At 37.3% G+C, this 24,422-nt stretch overlaps 1 protein-coding gene across 2 annotated transcripts in view; it reads right to left on the bottom strand.

Annotated features, from left to right (window-relative positions):
- Positions 1-425: 425 nt before the first annotated feature.
- The window catches only part of nrp1a (neuropilin 1a), a 135,004-nt gene continuing 111,007 nt past the window's right edge, over positions 426-24,422 (bottom strand). Inside the window, exons 11-17 of one of the 2 annotated variants that reach the window (XM_039753568.1) lie at positions 18,949-19,053; positions 17,175-17,228; positions 14,386-14,532; positions 10,709-10,992; positions 9,933-10,029; positions 7,144-7,191; positions 426-4,245 (exon numbers count right to left, since the gene is read on the bottom strand). In XM_039753568.1, the coding sequence (XP_039609502.1) occupies positions 3,956-4,245; positions 7,144-7,191; positions 9,933-10,029; positions 10,709-10,992; positions 14,386-14,532; positions 17,175-17,228; positions 18,949-19,053 (1,025 nt within the window). In that variant the 3' untranslated portion in view covers positions 426-3,955. The remainder of the gene's footprint in view (positions 4,246-7,143; positions 7,192-9,932; positions 10,030-10,708; positions 10,993-14,385; positions 14,533-17,174; positions 17,229-18,948; positions 19,054-24,422) is intronic. The other variant, XM_039753569.1, reaches the window with a different exon arrangement.

Genomic DNA, 24,422 nt, shown 5'->3' with positions numbered 1-24,422 from the left:
AAGTTATTTCTCTGTCAAAAAATGTTAAAAAAAAAAAAAATTGTTTTTGATATTACCTCACTTGATGAAGGCCAGACCAAAAACATTGTCCTCTTATTCATATTTTCTGTATGAAAATGAATGGTTAACCCTATTTCCTTGTACAGTATACTGATCATCTATAAAAATAATATCACTCGGAAAACGCTAAAGAAAATGTCACTATCTCTGAGGGAATAGTAAAGGAGGGTTTATTTTTTGACAGACGAGTAGATGTGACCGACTCCTGGGTGAGCAAGCCGTAGTATGAAGCAACAGGTCGGGGGCAGTAAGTGGTGTGCAGTGACGGACCCTGGCAGTTGAGTTCCCCCACCGGCTTACTGCCTGCAGTCGCACTGAGAAGATAAACGTGTAAGTAATTCCTGTTCTTTAACATCACCTTGATGTCTGCCAGTTAAACTAATAACTAAAACAATCAAGAAGGGGATCACTGTCTTGAAGTCCAGATCTAACACTCTTGGATTGTAAAGAAATGCAGCTATGCTGAATAAAATTCGCGATACGTAAAAGAGAAACACGACTGTCAGTACAGGGAGTGAAGCACAGCATCATGGGAAGCCTTGATCAATGAATGGGGCTCATATCGAGACTTACTGAGTTCCTCTTTGTTTTCATACAAGCACGATGCTGCCTTGTTTAGTACTTATTGGGCTACAAAGCTGTGAAGGGCGCTCCATTTCTTTATGGGCTCGGTGTATCGTGTCTATATATGTAATATGCACACACAGACACAGTCCTGAATTGTATTACATGGCTTTGGGAATCGTATGGCATGGACTGGAATAGGTGTAAGATATACAGTATGAGCACACTGAAACACGAAGACCAATGAACTGATCTTCAATACAATGGAAATGAAATCTTACTGAATTGACGCTAATAACAAACATACAATGCCTAAGACTACATTTGCTTCAATTGAAGTGACTTGACGAGAGCGAATGAATCCTTAAATGGACACACAGATGTATAGCTCCTGGCAGTGACAGCATGGGCAGGTCGAGGAACACTTTTATAACACTGCAGAACTGGAAGCCGTTTGCATTTCTTTATGACAGAATATGTAAGCCCATTTCAGCAGGGCCGCCGATTGCCTACTTCTATCAATTCATTTGTGATCTTCTGTTGTGTACATGTGTATGGCTGCAGTCTTTCTATTGGATCCCACTCTAGGTGATCTGTCGTTCTGTACGATGCATCTTTGCTTTGCCTACCTTGACATAACTCGACTCATCTGTAAGGTCACCATTTAGCACAAGCTCGGCTAAAGTATTTAATCAGCACAAGTCCGCTCTTACCGATGGGACAACTGACAACCTCGTGGTTATACCCACACTTTGCACACATTCATTGAGTTATATGTCTATTACAGGGGTGTCCAACTCTGATCCTGGAGGGCCACAGTGGCTACAGGTCTTCATTCTAACTACTTTCCTAAATGAGTGACCAGTTTTTGCTGCTAATGAAGTCGTTTGTCTTAATGTGAATTGACTTGCTATATAAAACCCAGATCTTTTGCTTCTTTTTCCTTAATGAGCAGCCAAACAATAATGAGGTGCCAAAAGATGACCTGTGTCCATCATACAATATCCGAAGATAAAGAAACGTGAAGGTCTCACAAAGGTTGATCTAGATAGATAGATAGATAGATAGATAGATAGATAGATAGATAAAAACTTTATTCATCCTAAGGGGAAATTCACAGATCTGCTCAGGTCCACAAAAACCTTTGGACGGTGCTTTTAGAAAAATGAAAATGTACAGTTTTAGAAATGTTTGCAGTGGCAGTATGACAGCACCACCAAATCATAGAATTACATGAACAATGAGAACTGGCTGGGAGGGAAATTGTCTGGACTTAGTTGGTCATCTGTTGGCTCATTTCAGAAAAAAGAAACAATCTCAAGCCTTAAAGAACAAGCCAGTTAAAATGAGAGGAAAACAAGTCAATGCAGACTGGAAATTGGCCGTTGATTTAGAAAATGGCCCTCCGAAATCAGAGCCGGACATCCCTGGCGTATAGCGTCATTACGGTTAAGTGCTCAGGGTACAGCAAAAGTCTTTGTTGCACATGTTACTGAACATTCGAGGCGTTACTTTGGATTAGGCACTTGCGCCAAACGTGAGCAAGTCCAGTGAAAAGATACTCAAATGTTTACCAAAAGGAGTGGGAATATACACTTCTGCAGCAAATGATTTGTTCTCTAACCGTCTTAAAGAGAAAGCAGACAGCTTATAATAGACCTGAATCTGAAATCTAAAGCATTCAATAAAAACACCCTGACATTCCCATTTATCTTTGCATTTAAAGAGCACAGTCTCTTGTCTTTTGTTTAAAAAAAATGGCACACAGCAAAACAAAATAATAATAATAATAAAAATAAAAACAACAAAATAAAACCATGTTTCCAGAACACTGGTTAGTTAGGGTAAAGTCTGGGAGGGCCACATATTGCTTACTGATACATGTCTAACACGCACACACACACACACACACACACACACGCACACACGTAAGTAAGTAAGTGTGTGCATCTGTGTGTTTCTATAAAAATATATACACATACATACTGTACATACACACTCACATGTTCGTATCATATAGGCACACATATACACACATGTATATACATAAAGACTGAAAAGGCCCCGTGCACACCAAACAGAAAAAAAACAAAACAAAACACAGAAGCCAGTGTCGGCTGCAAATGCCAGTAACCTGCTAAATGGAACTTTGCAATGGTAAGGTCAATTTTTAGTAATAATAACCTTAGGTGTCCAGGGACTTTTGATGATAACATACTGCACGTTCACCTCTTTTACATTTGTCTCAGTGGACATCAGTCTCAGCAAAATCGTGTTACTTCGTCATCTCCTGTAACACACACACAAGCAAAAATCCGGTGGCATGAGATCCTATTCCAAGGAAACGTTGCTTCCAGTCTTCTGAGTTACAGTTTGCAGATGCCAAGGTGCTTGCTGGAGCTGGGTGCCATGCACATTTATTCCCCAACAAACCATTCTTAAGGCTCAGACTGCACAGTCTGCTTTAGGGAACGGGTTTGTGTGACCTGAAGCCTTGTGACACGTTATCTTCTTCCTTCATTTCCTGAATTCAGTCTTGAAACGTTAATAAAGTCGCACTGCTCCACTTCATTTAGGCATGACAATAGCAGCGATAACAGCGGTGATGTGCGCTTATTATTATTATTATTTTTTTGCTACATAAGAAATTGAAAGTGACAGGACTTAACATTTATAACCAAAGGAAAGGGATACTGCAGCTTACGTTTAGGGAGATACAAAAAATAAACTTATATACAACATCCTAGTCACGTTTCATCTGTAAGGGAATTAGAGAAACGCCTCCCTTGACCAGGTAGTGATTTTGTTGCTACTAAATCATCTTATAATTAAAAAAATAGACAAAAGAGACCAACAAAGATGTAATAAGGCACGGCAGGAACTGCACAGGTCACAGATGGTGACCTGGATAGACTTTTGCTTCTGTCCCTTATAACGGCATTACTACATTTTTGTCAGTATGGTAGTATCTGTAATTGAATTTTTTAACAAAACTCAACAAAACAAAAAAAACAAAATAAAAAAACTTCCAAATATGGATTAATGCTTAAAGCATTATCTTAATTGGTCTCACCACCAGCATCTGATTGTTTGAAGTAAAAGAATTTTAAAAACCCTCTTAAAAAAAAAAAAAAAAAAATCTAACTGTACATATTTCACTTTTATACACAGTGTCCCTATTTGCAGGTTTCATTCACTGTAGCTCCTGAGAAAAACTTGGCTCAGTCACAGTCGGACACGACTCAGCAATTCTGTCTCTTTTTGAAAGATAAAATAGAGTTTTCTTCTGCATTTCTAAAAGCCCAGCCTCTCTTTGCCTCTGTGTTTAGTTTCATGCCTCTGAATATGAATTCATTGTGTTCAGTTTCTCTTTTTTAAGTTTCACACCATCCACAAGTTCAAAATTGTAATTCTCCAAGGCAGATAAGTTTCTGTCCCCCATTCCGCTGTGAGAACAGGCACAATAGAGGACGACCCCGCAGATGGCACCCAGGAAGACTCCTAATGCGCTCATGGCAATGATGGTAATTAGAATAGGATCTAATGTTTTTAGCATATTACCCGGACTCTCTTCAATGTCATTTCCAGGATTGGGGTAAATGTTAGGTTCCACAATATCATCTGAAAACAAGGGAAACAAAGAAAGGGTTACTTCTAGCAAAATCCTCATCTCCTGTGTTCTTGTAGAGAGGACACTACTTTGCAGCAGTTGTCCAGAACTGTCAGCTCCCCTAAATAATTAAAAAAGTGTTGCTTGAATTCAATTAATTATAATTTATGATGTGAACAAAGGCATTGCAAATCTCATCTCTCCAAAGCCACATTTCCCAATATTAGCTCACAAGCCTATCCTAGCAGTGTTGGGCACAAGTGGCAAACACCTGAGCCCATCCATAGGGTGTACTCACTCACAATGAACCAACATTGGGTTTCCAGTTGACTTAAACTGAGTACCACTGTGATGTATGAGAAATTCAGAGAAAAACTCACACACGACACAAGACAAATGAGCAGACTCAGTCCAGCCTCCAGACGTAGGAGGCAGCAGCGCTAACCAGTGTGCTACCAAACCACCCTTATGAGCGAATATCTTAGGAAATGTGACACTTTTCTAATAGAATGTTTAGAAAATGTTCCTAGATTTCATCTCCACTTTTCTCACAACCTTGCCTAATATCACAGAATAGTTAGTTCCATGGTTCAACAGAAACCTGACATCATTCAGGACGATTCTGTTTGTTCAGCTGCCTCTCTTTCTGTTGCCTGAATGAGTGAGAAGTTGAATACAAATTATTCACAAGGATGCCGTACTCATGTGCATTTATTTGCAAAAGGTTGAAGGAGGACTGACAGCCTTGTAACCCATTTGAGAGGAGCAAGCAGGTGGGCATGGAAAGGTCTTACAGTGCCACTGCTTGCAGAACTACAATGAATGCTCACTCTTTGATTTTCCTTTTTTTATTTGACGTACTTTATTAATCCCCAAGGGGAAATGAACTTTTTGCATGGTCTCTTGAGCTCAGAGTGCATGGTTAGCCATTGTACAGCACCCATAGAACTATTTTCAGGTTAAGGGCCCAAATGAGTAGGATCGCTTCTGGCAGTAACAGCACTTAAACTTGCATCCTTCCAGATGCCAGCACTGATCCTCAGCCACCAGAGCTACCACTCTGACCCTTTGATGCCTATTTGAGATTTTTATTTTTGTAAATTTCTAAAAATATAATGAACATTTATCCCACATTAAAAGAGAATCTTGGCCAAATTTTGAAAAGACCCAATTATCATGCAGTATTACGATCTAGACAGTAATACATTTCTTTGACTGGTCAGAAATAGAGGCAAAGCAAGCTGGATAAACTAAGTGCTCAGACAGCACGTCATTTCTCGATTTCCTATTTTTTGAGATTCAGTTAAAGAATCCCAGGGGAAAGTAAGAAGTATTCTGGGCTCGTGTCCATGTCTCGTCTTAGACAAAGTTTATGTATAAACAATCAGAAGTGCCGCATGGGATGCAACATTGATGCGTATTGATAAAAACTGTTTTGCAAGGTCAAGAGAATGTATAAAAAATGTATGAAACCCTAAGTAACGAGAGTACAAATGGGAACTGCTCTGGGATTAAAGATAGGGTTGTTTTTCCAGCGAAGCCTACAACATCTTGGCGCTGATTGACAGGAATCTTTTACTCAATAATTTATTTCATAATGTGTGCATGCTGTAGCTGAGCGTCATCCACGAGGTTATAGTCAAAACTATCAGCTCCCCACAAAACACTCATCTATCAAATTTCATAGCACCGTTAAGGTGAAGAAAGCATTAATGGACGCTTAAATGGTTTTCTGTTCATGCATTTTCGAAGACCTACTTATCCATTACATGGCTTCAGAGAGATTTACTTCCAGACAAGTAGAGAACACACAGACAAACTCACTCATCCCTGTAAGACCAATGTGGAACTTCCAAATAAATTAACATACTGTACATGTCTTTTTGATGTTCAACAAGAAACCCAGAGAAACCCATGAAGGGACATGAAATAAAACTCGAAACAGACAGTATTGAAACCCTGGAGATCAGAAGAATATTCATCCATCCATTTTCCATGTCTGCTCAATACAATTAAAACAACCATTGAATGGGTAAATATCAGAACCTCATTTGTGTTAATTGAACACCAACTATTACCACACAATATAGAGTAGGTCATATCCTAAAGGATTAATCCACCCAAAAATGTTTTTTTTTAAATATGTTACTTACCCCATACAGTTTATATTGGTGGCTGAGAAAATGTTTTAACTTCATGCTTTCATGAAGAACAGAAATAAAAAACAAAAAAACTTTCGGACTGAAGGGCATCTATGGAGACCAGCACTGGACCACAGCAAACAGTATAAGAATGTTTATCAACAAAGTTAGTCGCATCACATAATTGACATGTCAAGTCATTCAGTTGTATGCTCACCAATGGCAAACCATGCATTTTTTTGGTAAAATATTGTAAATAAATATTTAATAATATAAAACTAAAAATCAGAACAGCGTATACACCCAAATAAGAGCTTTTGAAATGAACACCTACATCTTCCCAGGATTTACCGGTCAAGAGTTTCGACTTTAATTCAAAAACCCGATCTCATGTTAGGATGTGTCCTCCGCATGCAATTCATTTCAAATAATTTTTTTATGGATTTTTTTAATATTGTTTGCAAAGGTCAAGCTTTAGTTTCTAGAGATGCATATTCTATCAAAAAAGTTTGTTATCTCTATTTTTCATGAAAGCACAACATTAAAAAAAATTTGTCAGCCATCACTACAAGCCACATGAGGTAAGTTAACATATAAAAAATATAATTTTTGGGTAGAGTAATCCTTTAATTGAACCAAGAAAGTACAAGATATATTTACTAAAGATAGCAAACTCGTGAACGGAAAAGCAAATCAGAGTGCTGCAGAAGATGCGTCACTCAGTCCAGTATTTGCTCACATCAAAATAGAAGACAGGAAAACGCTTACCAATGTCATTACCAAAAGAAACTGTAGGGTCGAATGGAGGCTCTGGGTCTGAAAATGTAATGAAAACATAATTAGGTGTTTGTATTTTGTAAGGGATACATACTCATCCAATTGCATCATACTTAAAACATCACACTCTTTAAATGCACATAAAAAGTGGAGCACCTGTCTTCTGCCGATGGCCACGGACGCACACACACACACACAAACTTATTTAGCTGCCATTTGGTATAACCAACTAACCTAACACAAAGGAAGGAGAAAAGGCAAAGCACCTGCAGGAATTCAAAATTAACATTAAGTATGTAACAATCTTATAACATGACTAACATCAAGCACAGATTCTTTTGAAAAGATGGAACTCTCTCAAGAGAAAATAACAACAGACAAACCTGGGTTACAATAAGATTACCTCACATATCAGACTTACAAAACACTTAAACACTTGACTACAGACATAAACTTCATCCATGCATTCATTTTAACCTGCTAATTCTAACATATAGTCACAAGGAGCAGGAGCTCATCCAGTCAACAATGCAGGATGAGACACCAAACCTGCACACACCCAACTGCACTTTTCCCATCAACCTATTATAAATGTCTATAGAAACACCCAGAGAAACTCCATGTGGACAACTGAACACGGTGTGAAGAACCCCGATCCCTGGAGAACTAAGACAGCAATGACAATCATCTTACTACCATGTTCTCGAACTACAAAACATTCCCTTATTTATTTATTCCTTACATAAGATCACAGAAAGCATCTTTTCAGCATGACGATCTTGTTCAGCTGTAAAGTGTCTTATGCTAGAACAGGGGTCCTCAATCACGGTCCTGGAGAGCCGCAGTGGCTGCAGGTTTTTGCTCCAACCCAGTTGCTTAATAAAAAGCACTTATTGCTAAAGTAACACTTCTGCTTCACTTTAGTGATTTTGAGCCTTTATTGCTTAATTTTGTCTTAAACAGCTATTTTAATTGCTCCTTATTATCAATAACATGCAAATGACAAGAGAGAGCAGCATTTCTCCATTTAGCTTATTTACATTTACACCTGTGTGTATTTATCTGCACTATTGGGTTTAATTAAATACTTGGAAGAAAAATGAAGAGAAAAAAGTGAAGGACTGAGAATTACTCGTCCATTTTAGTCTTCAAATCATTTGCATGATAGAAAGGGAAAGAAAATCTAGGATATGAGAATGACCTGACATAGCAAAGTTAATTTAATTTCATAGCTTGTTAGTGCTTTATTGGCAAGAATTGCTTTCTAATTAAGCAACCAGGTCAGAACAAAAACCTGCAGCCTCGGCCCCACCCTTCCAGGTCCACAACCAAACCAGGTTCCAGGAGGTTGTCTTTTGGCCCATTAACAACTTAAGAGATGGAGCTTGCGGAAGCCACAAATATACTGGGCAATACAGTGTATGCTAATTTCTGTTTGTTTATAGATTTTTTTTTATTTTAAAATGTACTAATCAAATGGGGTAGGACAAATCTATCACACTATACATGAATTGTAACCGGAAGGTGTGTTAAATGTGACAGCTACAGTTGCTTGTTGAATTGAATAGGTCAATTTATACAGCTAGAAATCATTGGGGATGTCAAATGACCCAATTCCTAATGACTTTCCGGCACATTTTCACATTTCCAAAATATTGCGAACTTACAGCTTTTTCAGGCAGTCAATACATAACCTGCTGTCTGATGGAGCTGGTGCTGTAAGAAGGGTTTACAGGTACAGCTGCAATCTCGGACCAACTACGAAAATGATGGAGCCTGTTTTATACATTTCTGTCAAAATTTTCCAGTTTTGCCCAAGGCTAATTAGAAAGAGGGCATTTTTGCTGGACCTGGTATTATAATACAGATGCTGAATTTGATTATTCGAAAAGTCAAGTTTTTAGGTAACAATAAAGATCCAAATTATGAAGAAATTGTGAAAAATGTATTAGTTAAGTTTAAGGAATTGGGTTGCAACAAGAGTCTCAATGTTTACTTTTTGCATTTGCTTTTGGAAGTTTTCTCTGAAAATCTTGGATGAAGAGCGGGGTAAAACATTCCATCAGGATATCAAGGACATGGAAAGAAGGAACCGAGCATATTGGGATGTCAGTATGATGGGTGGTGGACTACTGCTGGATGATTCATAGGGAAGCGCCAAAAAGTGGACAAACGACAGGCCACTAAACTTAGAAGTGACAAAAACTAGAGAAGATAAATGTAAGTCAATGAATAGGTTTTATTTTCATATATTTATATTTACATATAAAATATTACATTGACTAAATATTTCATGTTAAATTGATTGAGAACAATACTGTACACATGAACAGACTGAATAATTTGTTAAATTTCAACTAAATCTCTTTTCAGTTTTGCACTTAAATATAATGTGATGAAAACATTCTGATTATATTTTTCATGTTCATGAGTGCAAATAAAAATAACTATTCACAATTTAAACACATTTTTATGAGTTTAACTTTGCAGATCTGTGTAATTTGCCTTTATGCACATAAATAATTTTTATTTATTAATTGTCTGCTACTTATTATTTGTTTATCTTTATACACTGGTTTTGGCATTTGGTGTGGACAGCAAAGAAAGAATTTCATTGTACAGGGAAACGTATTTCCTTACTGTGCACATGACAATAAACTTTTAACTGAACTTTATCCTCATTGAACAATGTAATATTAAATGATAATTTTGAGTATAAAAACAAAACCGGAAAGAGATGGAATACCAGTGAAGGGGGATGCGGACAGCCAGTAACTCACCTCTGCATTCCTGAGAATTATTTAACTCTAAAATCTCAATGTCGTCCACTGCAATGTCTCCCCAGCTGTTCTTTGAAATGTCTGCTTCAATGACCACCTGTTAAAACATCATAATTTCTTGTCACTGATCTGCTTTCCAAGGTCACATCTTCCTCAATTATTTTACACTACATCTTGCTCTTCTTGTAAACATGTCATATTTGTAACATAAAGCATAACATTCCCTAAGACAGCACTCCTTATTGAGTTACTCAATGTACATGAAATCCAGATTTGCATGTTAGTATGTGTAATGGTTCTTATTGTCTGTTGGGAGCTGGGGAGATGACAGGGTGGGTACACAATGCCATTGTGAGACTGCAGAAATAGACCCTCCACTCGGATGAGAAACTCCTTAGTAAGTATGAAAGTGGCTCACCTTTGAAGGTATTCATTTAGGATTGCAAAACCTTTTTAGTTGTAAAAGATGGTCTTGATGTTATAACAGACACCATGGAAATTCAACAAGGCAAAATATTTTATTTTCAGATCTCTCCTGCATTATTTGATAAGAATGTTCTATGAATAACTCTGCTGTACACATAAGAGGAAGATGAAGAATGATCCAATGTGTCACCTACATCACCTACACCTAGAAACTTCAGACTCACCCAGGAAACTACAGGAACCTATGCTGTCTTAAAAAGAATTATTGCCTTATCAGGGTGGTCAGCTCTAACAAAGACAAGTTTGTACACAACATACTCAGGAAAATAATTTCAAGGCAGTAGAATTACCCGATAATTTTCTGTAGTCTCAGGAATAATGACTCTGCCCTCTCTCCAGCGATTGCCTTGATGCCCACTCAAGGTCCATAGGACAAAATCCACTCTGCCCTCTGGGGCCGTTGTGGTTGCTGTCCTCAGCTTGATTGACAGTGTACCAATGTGAGATCCAACTATGTGATACCAGAACGACATGCATAGAAAAGAATTCGAAGGTGTCATCGAGGGACCTAGCAGTCGCACAACATTGTTCTCTGGATTTCCATTGGCCTGGGCACAGAGGAAGTTGCCACCTCCTGTAAATAAGATTGTGAGCATTAGTATTCAAGTGGCAATAGACTAAGAGTAACATTATAAATCTCACAAAATGTACAATTTATTTACACATACATAAGTAGCAGGCCAGCATAATATAAAGTACTTTAGATAGATAGATAGATAGATAGATAACTTTTACAGACCCTCAACCAATATGTGAATATAACAAACAACAACAGCAACTCTCAAACACACACACAAATTTAAAAAAAGAAGAAGAAACTTAAAATTATAATGTTGTATTGCTGTAGGTATGAAGAAGCTCCAGTACCGGTTCTTGAGACACTTCAAGTGAACAATTTAATGTTTACAAATACTGAATGATTGTGTTTCATACAGAGGATGTGCAGCACTGTTCATAATGGACATCAGATTTGTCTGTCTCCTAGATAATATACTGTATGCTCCAAACATATCACTTTGAAAGTAATATTTTAAAAATCCCAACTAGTCACATGGAGTCTGGATGTCATGCGTACAGTAATTCTTTTCTACTTGAGTCAGTTAGTTCCCTTATTGGGTTCCTGGTGTGTGCTCATAAACAGCGTGGCTGCTCTGCTCAGGCACTGGGCCTCAATTTAAGGTAGGGGGTGATCTATGGCAGGCACTAAAGGTGAGAACGATATCGCTTACAATAAAAATCCTAACAATGCGGTTAATCATATTCAATAGATCTTCTAATATAGATCTGTGTGCTGACATGATAGTTTTATAATTATTGCCTCTTTATGTGAAAGCAACAGTAAAAGGAATATATAGAGGTGTTGTTTAACACTGCCAGATTACCAGAGCAAACCACAATTTTAGAAGCCTCCAAGGGCAATCTGCATAATTGGCAAGCCTAGTTGTACTGACTTATTCCTGGCATAGATTGAAAAGTTTTTTTTAATTGTACTGATGTTGAAAATTTCAGAGACAGCACACATAAACACATATTTCCCCGGCACTTTTGTCTATCTAGTCCATCTGTTATTGAAGCATGTTAGAAAATTATGCCCACAAAGAACATTTTACATTTACCGATTTATACCTAATGACTCAAAACTGGGACTTCACAGAAGTTCCTTTGCACAAAAATGTGAGTTCACATCAAAGATGGTGGATTATAGTCAAGTAAAACTTGGTGGAGCAATCTGGCTTTATTTTACAGTCATACATATAAATAAATGTCTACCTACTGCTTTATGATATGCTCTCTATTCATATAGGTGTCATTTTTTCTTACTGGGTGGAGGTGGAATGCTGTGTGCTTTTATTTGGATTAATTCTGACATGTATTTGCTATGGCAATCTTTTTTTGTTTGATTGAGATGCATTCTTCACAAAAAAAGGGGAAATATGCATCTTGTTCACAAGAAACAGGTTTGCTTTTTTTCTACTTGAGTTTTTCCGTTCATCTCTCATTGGCTACTGGCCTTCTAGATACATTACACATTCAATGCTCTGCATTCCCTCCCATACTATGGGATTTGGTGTAGTAAATATTGAATATTTTTAATTTTTACAATTTAAAATCAAGGTGACTCTGTCTGGCCTGTGACTAAATCAGGGAGGTTACAAAAATCACCACATACAGTACATACCTGACATTACTGGAATATACTGGAGTAATAATTGTGTGAGACCAGATGGAAATCAGGACACCTCTTATAACTGTCAGAAGGGTTGAATCGCTCCTGTATTGTGCCAGCATTAATTAATCATCACACAAACAATTTTTTTAGGTTTAGTTATTCATCCAGCATAATGAATAACTGAAGCAGACTTGTGTTTCGATTGCACTTTTAAATTAGTCAAATTGTTCAAATTATGTTTTTTTTTAATGTTTACACTGAGATATATATATATATATATATATACTGTATATATATGTATATATTATGCTACTATATATATTGAATACTAAATTTAAAATAATATTAATATAATATATGGTGTTTATAAAATATATACAGTGGATTCATAACGTATTCAGACCCCTTTACTTTCTAAACACTTTATTGTATTGTAGATTTAACTCTAAATGCATAAATTTGCCTTTGTTGCCCATCAATACACACTCAATAACCCATAATGACACAACAAAAACAAGTTTTCACAAAGGTTTGCAAATTCCTTAAAATAAAAAACTGCAATCTTTCATTTATAAAAGTATTCGGACCCTTAATTCAGTACTTTGTAGAAGCCCCTTGGCAGCAATTACAGTTTCAAGACTTCTTGGGTAAGTCTCTACAAGCTTTGCACATCTGGATTTGGGCAGCTTATGCTGATCCTCTCAAGCTCCCTTAGATTTGACGGGAAGCATCTGTAAACTGCCGTCTTCAGGTATCTCAACAATGTTCTATAGGCTTTTAGTCTGGGCTTTGGCAGGACCACTCAAGGACATTGAAGTCACAGAGTTCTCCAAAGGCCACTCTAGAATTGTCTTGGCTGTATGGTTTGGATCACTGTCTGAGGCTGCATGGACTCTAGAGAAGTTCTTCTTCAAAGACTTCTCTGTATGTGGCTACATTCATCCTTTCCTCAATTCTGGTCTGTCTTTTTGTCCCTGTCACAAAGATGGACCACCATAGCCTGATGCTTCACTTTAGTGATGACATTACGCAAGTGATGAGCAGTGCTTGGTCTTCACTAAACATGGTGCTTGAAATTCTACCCAGTGAGTTCAATTTTGGTCTCATCATACCGGAGAATGTTTTTACTTGTGTTTCCAGAATCTTTTAAACTGTCATATGCCTTTTACTTAAGAGTGACTTCATCTATCCAATCTATCCTGTTTGCCATAAACGTGTGACTAATGGAGCGCTGCTGAGACACCCTTACTGTACTTGACAAATTATTAAGAAAAACAAGGTGATAAATTGTAAATTATTGAAAAAGTCGCAGAAAGGAAATTGTAGGAACAATGATTTTTCATCACATTCAGTTCATAACAGACTCACAACCCTTGCACGGCTTTGCAGATCTGAAGGTCTAAATCATACATAATTTACAAAACATGCAAATCAAATCTTAATCTCAGTTAAAATAACAAATTCATACTAATTGTAAGACTTTTCAGATTATTATTGTTGACAATGGTTGCAGAACACTAAAACAATAATCATTTTCTTTAGAAAATTGCAGAGGTTTTATATTGTTACCTCAATAAATATCATAAAACAGAATTGAGAAAGAACAAGCACTATCATGAGCTTGATAAACAACACCTTAATATTGGAATTTAATAATGACCTTTGTATAGTCTGTTGAAAGTAAATGGGAGATGCAACCACAAATCATCTTTGTGTCTTTGAAGACACCTGTTGCCTCCTAGTTCATCTCTTACACGGTCAGTTATTGAAATAACAAAAATGTGTATGAGCTCCTACCGCTATGATCCTCAAATGAGCCTGTGCTTGGCTTCCCACTTGATTGCAATATCCACGGGAAATTATTTCCCTCTTCTTGTTGCCAGCCACATAGTGTCTGCTTGAGGGACATGCCGAAGTTACAGTTGAAGTCAGACATTTCTTTTACTGATGGGAAAAAAAAATAAATAAAGAGTTAAATGGGTGGGGGGTGACATACATATGGAGGGATTCATCTATACACTTTGTTTTACAAAACCACCTTTTTCCATTATAGCAAGACATAATAACACATTTCATAAAAATCAGACAAAAAAACTCCTTCTGCACATATTTTAGTTCCAATTAAACGGGGTCTTCACAAAAGTGTACTGAGTTCACAAAGTGTTACCTAAAATGAGCTCACTATAAGATGTCAAGTGACATTCTAAAATGATGACAAACAAGCACTGCTAGAGACAGACAGATAGGAAGAAAAATGGGACAACTCATAAACGAGGGTATCTGTTTGAAGACGAGCTTCAATGTTACACTGGTGGACTTATTAAAGCTTTAAAGTTTGCCGGAATATAACATCTGGCACTGGGATATTCATTTATCTCTTTGGATGTTGTTTCTTAACTTCCTGTCTTGGTTTATATCTCACCAATATGAATAAAACACACAGATCTCCAGAAGAAGTATAGTAGTGCAGCTCTCTTTAAAATGTAAACATTATTTTCCTAAGGACATTCTTTTAATTTTTACTTGCATTAAGTTTTTTGTTTTGAGTAATAATAATATCACACCCTTTACATTATAATAATAATCATACAAAAGTAATAATACACTACTGTACAAGGCATTTCCTCTGGTTAAAAAAAAGAAGTGAAATTATCCCTAAGGCTGTAGGTTCCTTCTTTTGCACAGAAGGTGGCAGCAGAGAACTTTCTGACAAAGCATTGATAATATAGACAAGTCAGCCAAAAAAATTTAAATAAAATATATGAGAAGAATAAACAAGTGAAAGAGGTTGGAAAGGTCCTTGAAAATCAATTCCACACTGAGCTAAAGCTCATAACACATTAATGAATTCATCTTGTTAAACAAATAAACCCCTAAAACCTAAACCATTGATGGATAATTAATAAAAGTTTATTCACCACATGCCCTCTCTTATCCTGAGAACAAATAGCATGTAAAAACTCAAGTTTTCCTTGGACAAGCTGCAAACTGGTAATTTTTATAATGAAGGATACTGTAAACTATGAAAACAGAAATAATTAGCTTTTATGGCTCACATTCCTATAAACCTATTCCTTAAAGAAACTTAGGACACATCCTTTGCATAGTCACAAAAAAAAGGACCTGGCTAATCAGCAATAGAGGCAGATAATAATTCAACTTTACTATCACACTGGCTCCTTAGGTTACAACCACACTATGGTGTTTTTAAATGAAAATAATCTCCATCCACACTAGCATTTTCACACCATTTACAAAAGTGTTTTTGTTCACACTAAACCTGCACATGACGTAGACATTCACCTACACCGGATATGCGTGTATCACTTGAAGAATCCTTCAAGGGATGTACAGTAAATTACTTGCCTTTTGCACATGCATGTGGCATTGAAACTGTACAAAATGGAATTTAAATATACCCAGGTAAGCAACACAACAAGCAGCAAGTCGACTATGTTGGAAAATGGTGATCAGTCAGGGAATGACATGTAGTAAAGAGCAGAATCCACTCAGAATAAGCACAAGCACATCAGAATGCATTAAGAGACTGTGTTTTTTAAACATCTACATTTTTGCAGTCTACACTTTCACCAGCACAAATTCCAATTGTGAGCTGGAAGTATACAGTTCTATATAGAGTGTTTTCAAAAGTCTCTGTTTTTGGGGATTAAGAACCATGGGATAGTACGGATGAAAGGCGAAAGTGGAGACAAATGTCTGCATTTTTAAAGGAAATGTAGTAGTGTCAATGTGGCTTTAGAGGATGATTATTTTGCTTGTAATAATAGTAAGTAACTAGTGTAAAAACAGGGATGACACATTGGTGCAGTTGTTAAGAATCCTGGTCAAGAGTGCAAGCTCTCCCCCATTTCTGTGTGGGTTGTACTGCAGTTTTCTTCACATGGGCATGATAGGTTAAGTGTAACTGTAAACTGGCCATATACCAGGTAAAGGTGGCTGTACTGTGTGAATATGTCCCGGGATCAACAAGCATCCAGTCTGAAGCTGGTTCCTGCCTTGTGTCCAGTTTGCTGGGAAAATGGGGTTAGGTATGTCTAACTTTGGGAATTCCTCTCTGGGTAAATTCCCTTATAATCCATCCACCTGCCCAAAGGCAAAGGTGATAGCGTTCGCCACCAGCACTATAGTTTCCTGAGAGTTTACCTCTAGCTTGCACCATCCGCTTTATAGTGGGGTTAGGTTTAGGGTTAGAAGTAGGGTTAAGGTTAGTGCTGGGACCCTGAGGTTGATTGGAAATGAAAAGTTGGGTGGAAGCATAACAACAAGAGGGACAGACAAAGCGAGACTTGATATCTGTACCACATCACAGTTGGGACAAGTGCCTTGCCTGAAGCAGAGTGCTGAGTACAATGAATTAAATCTGATATTTGTTTTGGCACTTAAAATGTGTAATGTTAAATACTTCACATGTTACATACATCTGATGCCTTGGAACTGGCTAAGCCATAAAGCTAATAGGTCAAGCATGCAAAAATCTCAAAAATCTCACGTTTATACATTTTTTAACTCTAACATAAACTTGAGAATGAAAAGAGTGGCAGGCATCTCAAGAGATTTTGTCTCACCTGTACTCGTCGTGGTTTCGGTAGGCTCCTCAGTTGATGGCGTGAAGCTGACACCTGGTGAATAAATTAAACTCCAGTTAGAAATGTAGATGACAGCAAAAGGGAAAGCGTGGGTGTCATCGTAGCAGCTCAAAGACTTGATATATTGACAGAATAGCTTTTAGAAAGAAATGAAAAAGCACAAATGTACATTGGCAGGGACGGCAGAATAAGCATATCAAAAGAAGTCATGCAAACAGACACTGTGCAGAGGGATCCATTGTGTGTCAAGGAAGGTAATAAATTGGGAGCAAATCAATGAGATCTTCTTTCATTTAAATGCCCTTTTGGCTTGAACTTCCTTACTTGGTGGCATCTAGGGTTGTTCATATGAAATGAAACTGATGAGGACGAGGGAATTTGACAGCATAAAGCTTGGGATAACCTCTACTGATTCCTGCCCAAAATGTTGGTATTTGGAAAACTTTCAGAACATTCCCTTTTCAATAAACAAGGAGGGAAAAGGGTTACAGCTAGAGCTTTCACTTTCTATTATGTTGGTAATCGACCCGATTATTCTGAACTTTAAAAGTTGTGTTTTTTAAAGGTTCTACATTAAAACATGACTTAACTGAGCAATAACAAATTAGGCCTGGCTTGGGCACTAAAAATATGTAATATTAAAACTGTGAACTAGAAAACCTTAAAAAGTCTTCATAAAAATATAACTACAACATTGCACACAGATTTATGTGTACAAAATGAATTAATAATTCTTACAAACTGGTGTATTAAATGTTATGTACAAAATGTTAATTTTCCAATTTGTATCAAAAGATTCCATAAAAATACTATATAATTAGTTATTTGCTTTTAAAGAACTAAAGCACAATGGGAAAAAAGTTACACATTTCCACCACAACAGAGAAGTTCTCTTTCTTGGTGATTTTTTTGCCATAAAATGTAAGGACCTCATTTTGTTGAATTTATCTGGGGGTCAAACCTTTTGCTCTTGAAATGTCACATACGAGCATAAAACAAAAGACACAAAACTGTGGCGTAAGGTTAGAAGGTGAATGTAAAGCAACAGCTTAGTAGCTCATAACCTGGCTAATAAACAGCTCACATCAAGTCTCAAGAATAAAGCTAATTCCGAACATATTTTATACAGACACCTGCATCTGAACAATGTGCTTGCTTGCTTTGTCTCATTTTGAATTCTGTATACTTCAATAAAATTAAACTAAGCCATGACAATGATTTTATTAAAGGAATACAACTTAACTTGGAAAGAATATCTATCTATCTATCTATCTATCTATCTATCTATCTATCTATCTATCTATCTATCTATCTATCTATCTATCTATCTATCTAAGTTGACGTTATGTGCAGTAGGAACAAGCCAAATAGATGCACAAGTTATTTTATAACCAAACAGGATTTTAATGAAGAAGATTTAATTTTTCAGAAGGTTTTGGACATATTAAGGAACAGAATCAGTAAGATTAAAACATTCCTTCAAAGAGTCACCTCATAGTTAGTAAACTGGAAATTAGAGGTTAACATCTGTGACATGCAACTGGTAAAAGACTTCCTCAAGTAATATTTGAGCAACTAAGGAAAACCCAAGCAAGTGAGTATATTCAGTAAATGCTGGGTCACATGCATTTTTTGAAATGATTTTAACAAGCCCTTCCTGGACAAAGGCAATGCCTTTGATCACAGATCCCGGGATGCATCACAAGACAAGGAAACCGTGCACAGCCTGTCAGTGGAATGAAGATGTTAGCACCTGTCAGATCGTAGTCATCACCTGTGCCACTGTGACAGTTGGCTTGATCATCGTCACATTCATCCACCAGAGATGTCGCTGTGGTGCTGGGAACAGAGGTTGGGGCTGAAAGAAAAAGAAGTGTCCTCATGATGTTGGTTAGTCTCTCCTCCCTACCAACACAAATTCAACCTGGAAATGGACTGATTAATGGTGGTGAGCTACACTTGAAAAAAAAGAAAACATCAAACACTGGGAAGGGAAATAAGACCAAGATGTCTTATTGAAAATTCACAGAATACTCATATGTTCATTAAATATATATATTTAATGCATTATTATTACTAGTAGCATGATGCCACAGTGGGCATTACATAAGTCTCATAGAACAAGCATCCTGTACCTGGTCATTGTCTATGTTGAGTCTACATTCTATGATGGATCAGTTCCCTGTCTTGTGGTGGTTTATGACGCCTCTGTGAACATGAACTGTATTGGGCAGATCTGAGAATGCGATGTCATGCTATTAAGTAGCAACACTAATAATAAGTAACTAATAATTTTTTTCAACTTGTAGCAATGCTACCTGGGAGTAAAAACTTCCGTCTCCCATCTCTGACTGGATGCCTGCCAGGGGTGCAAGGGCTGCTGGGGACAAGAAAGCCAGTGCGAGTCTTAAAAAGAGGCTGCTTATACAGAGAGAAGAATCTGTGTTGAGCCTAGAGTTACCTGTCTGTTTTGTCTTTCCATCACATCCTGGATTATCTCCTGTTCATGTGTATGGACTGTCTGGTGTCTGCCTGCTGCTTGAGGGCTGAACTGGATTGTTCGTCAACCTTCGAAAAAGGAGTGCTCCCAATCATTTCATCATCAGGATATACCGGTAGGACTGTTCTTTACATTTACTTACAGAGAGTTGATCTCTGGATTATTCAATCTCCATCATTTCACCACATTGGTTGCCATTTCCTATGGACTTTGTGTATAAGTTTTTGTTAGTTGTTTGTTGTTTCTGAGTTCATGTTTATCGTGTATTCGCCGGAAAGGGAACTTCGGTGGGATCGTTCTAGTTTGTGTAGATAGATTTCATTTATTGTTGTTTAATACATACTTCAATTGCTGTTTTATTGTCATTTGCTTCTTTGACTCTGTGAGAGAGTATGTGTGAGTCGGGCCAAGGCTGGGTGCCTTCCGGGGGGTCCCCACCAAAAAAATAAATAAATCATCATCAACAGGCAGTGTGAAACTTAGCTGGGTCTTCTTCAGACCGCCACAAACTGATACATCTGAGTTGGTTTCACTCTAAAGAAATTTCAATTTTACTCACTCTTATATGGACAGGGTGCTAATTAAACGAAACACGTACATTATTCCCATCCAGTAATTCAAAGTATCGCATAAGACGCATTTCAAGTTTGGATATGCACTTTTTCTTTTAACTCCTGAAATTCGTGATGCTTAAAAACTGCATTTCTCGCATTTTGTAGGAATGAAAGAAGTCATATATCATGTGAGGAAAATAGAAGCACCATTCTCAGCAATGTGCTTTCATTTAGGAGCCACACCCTACGCTGATTTATTTCCGAATGAAATCCTCTCTTTCTCACAAAAACATTAACAGAATATTATGTGTTAAGTTTGATATGCTTGTCAGCACCTGGTCAATGAGTCCATTACCAATGAGTGAAAATTATGATTTCCTAAGGCATGTGCTCTGCAATGAGCCCTATAATGATCCACGTGAACATACATCTTTCTGATCTATAGTACAGTAACCTCCAGCTATACTAAATCAGCTTCATATACTATGCTAAATTTAGATATCTGTCAGAAAGATAGCCATGAACCCTGACATACCCACAATGTGGGGAATTACAGCTTGTCCTTGTCAGTCGTTGCGTAGCCTCAGACTTATAGCACATACGATTTACTGTCTCCAACAAACCAAAAGCAGACTTTGTGTAGGCAGAAACCAGAGCTCTTCTAAAACAAAGCTGTGAAGCAAAATCCCACTTCCAATTCTCGCTACCTAAAGCACCTATATATTATACAATTACAGGTGACAACATGGCATTAGCCTGTAAAAAATGACCCTGCCCAAACATCTGCAAAAGTTTATTTTAGGCTAAGTCTGTTTGCTTTTTCGGTCATGTGAAGCTCACATGACACACACAGTCTCAAACAGAGATGATAAGAATGAACTTTCACTGAGTATTTGAAGATTATGCTTTTTAAACTGGTGGAGACCAGTCCTTCCACACACAAGTTGCTTATTCCTGGCTAGGATTCACAGTGCAGCCCCGGCACATGACAGTCTCATTTTAGCCAAGTCAAATATTTCTGAGCGGCTCCGTCTGGTCAAAACAGCTGCAGGATGGGAGTTGGTAACCTCCTGTTTTAAAACAGGCTTTTTATAAGCCAAACTCTCGGATAAAATGCTTTGCAACTTGCATGTCGTTTTAATTGTAAAGTGGAAGGGCAAGTAGAGGTGTTATAACAGTTTGAATGTGCCACAAGAAAAGCTTTTAGAAATGCCTCCTAACACATGTAGTACATTCCTCACCTTTTAAATTGAATTTTATTCACATAGCCAATTTATGTACAATCTGTGAAATCTACTGCAAAATTAAGTGAACCGTTAACAATAACAAGAAAAGAATGGAATTAAAAAGCCCGAATGCTAGCTATTATACAATACAGAGCATTCATTGTGGGCAAGCATTTGGCATCAGGTTCATAAACCTTACTACTAGTTCAGGTGGACACACAGAAGATCAGCTTTCGGCTGAACAGCCATTTGTCATTATACCCTGACACCTTTGAGCAAATTGACATCTCATTTCTTTGTATGAGTTTACTCAGTAATTAAAGGGGGCTACTATTTGAGCAAAACGTTTACAAGAACTAAAACATTACAATTCTCGGGCAGGTCAACATTTAGAACTGTGGCTGTTTTCAGGTAATTAATACATTACCTCCAAATAAAATGCTGAAACGATGGCCCGGTCAGTCTCACTTTTTATTATCACAAAGTACTAATTTGATTAAACCTTAAATTCCAGGTCAAATACTTATGGCCACCCAACCCAACACTGAACTAGAGGATGTGCCCCAGTAATTTGCTTTAATGATGCTTTTTACCACTAATACTTGGAGAAGCCAAAATCAGGCTGATGTCCCATTTCTATGCTTTCTTCCTTTGCTGCCATTTGTAATATGACAACAATGCAGTTAAGTGACAGATATTTCTGTACTTACTACATGTAAGGAAATGAGGAAATTACTGCGGCACTGTTAACATTTGCTTTTTTATACTTTACCTTTGAATTTGTTTTTTGGCACAGCTTTATATTGTGCACGATTTCCATTTCTTCTGTTTTTTTAAATATTTTTCCATATACTTCTGTATTACTGATTTAAATTTTGATTTGGCAATTAATATTATCCTCAGATCAAGGATCAAGGATCTGTTATTGACATTCCAACATCCATATGCAGAAAAGAAATTCAGTACGCAGGTCTCCGTAATTAAACAGTGCCCACGATAACCCCATAAAAAACTTCATAATACAAAGTACTCCATAATAGGCCCTTAACCACAAAGCTTCATGATAAAGGTATCACAGATAAACACAATAAAACAGAACAATATAACATTAATACACAAATAAAGTAAGATAACTATAGCTAAAAGAAATATATGTATTATTGCAGTATGCCCGATGAAACTAGAATAAGGCTACATCCATGCTACTACGCTTTCACTGAAAAACAGAGTCCACTCTAGCATTTTCACATCATTTATGAAAGGATTCCCCTTCATACTAAAATGGTAAAAATGCATATGATATAATCATCTGCCTACAGTGGACATACATACAGAAAGAGGTCTTAAACTGTGCATACAACTGCAATGTTGGCATGACTGTAAGCTTGATATGCAGTTGCTGACTGATTATCTGAGATGGCCTGAATTTCTGCTTCATCGGCCATTGTTCTAACTTTTAGTACGAGAGTGGCTGCGTTGCTCGATTGCATCTCATGACTGGACTGTTGTAGAATCGGAAGAATTTCATGTTAGAATTTTCAGTCAGCTGTATTGTAGTGTGATCAGTAACACGAGCCACTTTCTGGGTGTTGTTATCAAATTCCCTTAAATACATTGTGCAGTGACTACAGCGAGTGTGTATTGTACATGTATTGTCTGAATAACCAAGACATGGCATGTCAGTGGGACTAAAAAGGTTTGTGCAATTGGAGCACATATATGACTGTCAACTGTGTTGTGCAGTGTGAGTTGTTGCTTGTACACGATTTTTAAAAATTGCACAAAAAGCAATTTAGAGGCTTACAGGTAACAACACAACAGCAGCCATGGAAAACAATTCTTTTATGTCTGCTATGTTGGAATATGTTTTTCTTATTTGAAAGATGACCGTTTAGGCAATGAGACATTGTAATAAGCAGGATCAAATCAGGAAGGAGGTACATAATAAGCACAAATCAACAAGAACAGCAGAGTCTGTGTCTTCAAAAATCTTAATTTTTACCTGTTTACAGTGAAACTCTGAAGGGTGTTTTAGTCTCCTGTTCTAAAGCGTTTTCAAAAATATTATTATATTTATTTTTTTTGGTTGAAAACAAAGGAGTAGTATGGAATGTTTGCGTTTTTATCGGAAATGTAGTAGTTTAGATGGGGCACAAGTGCTTGTACTTCATCTGCATCCCAACGCCCTTCTGATTCCATTTTACACAGAATACAATATAGTAGGAACAACTAAAATGACAATTTAAAAACGGTGCTCAGAGAAGAAATGCTTGACTGCGGTCTTATTGTCCGAACTCGGTGTGAAAGTAATGGCTAGGCTGAACGTGTTCCCATTGGCCTGAGTTCCACATAAGGTGCAGGAAAGGAATATACCATAAAACGTCATGTCTGGTTTCAGGTATTATATGCAACAAGTCAAATTGAAACAAAGCTCTAGCTGATTCCTGGTTGTTGAAAAAAAACAGCATAAATCAGCCATCGCTAGCCACAGGGTGGTCAAACTGAGGACATTGAATGGGTCTTGAAGTTAGGCTATGTATCATATCCAATTAAGAGAGAATAGAATTGCTCCTTATTGAGCTCCACTTTAGCACCTTCTAAAATAAATAAAATCTCTCTCTCTCTCTCTCTCTATATATATATATATATATAGCCAAGATAGACTATATCCACAATGGGCTACCTTCCCGTACCTATCACCTATCTGGAAGGCCAACTTAATGAAATGCAACAGCACTGCAATGGATGAGAATCACATGCCCAGTTGGGATGATAAAGAACAAAATGGATGGAGCATCCCCACCAGGCTAAGAAAAGGACTCTTTCCCAGTCGGGAGAACACATATATGGGACAATGGGAGACCGCGTCTCACATGCAGGTTGTTCCCACATAAACTGGGTGGCAGCAACCCTTGTGGCAAACCCCAATAATAGCAGAGCAGCATGG

This window comes from Polypterus senegalus, chromosome 5, assembly GCF_016835505.1.
Source record: "Polypterus senegalus isolate Bchr_013 chromosome 5, ASM1683550v1, whole genome shotgun sequence".
Taxonomy (NCBI): Eukaryota; Metazoa; Chordata; class Cladistia; order Polypteriformes; family Polypteridae; genus Polypterus; species Polypterus senegalus.
This window is presented reverse-complemented; position numbering and strand designations above follow the sequence as displayed.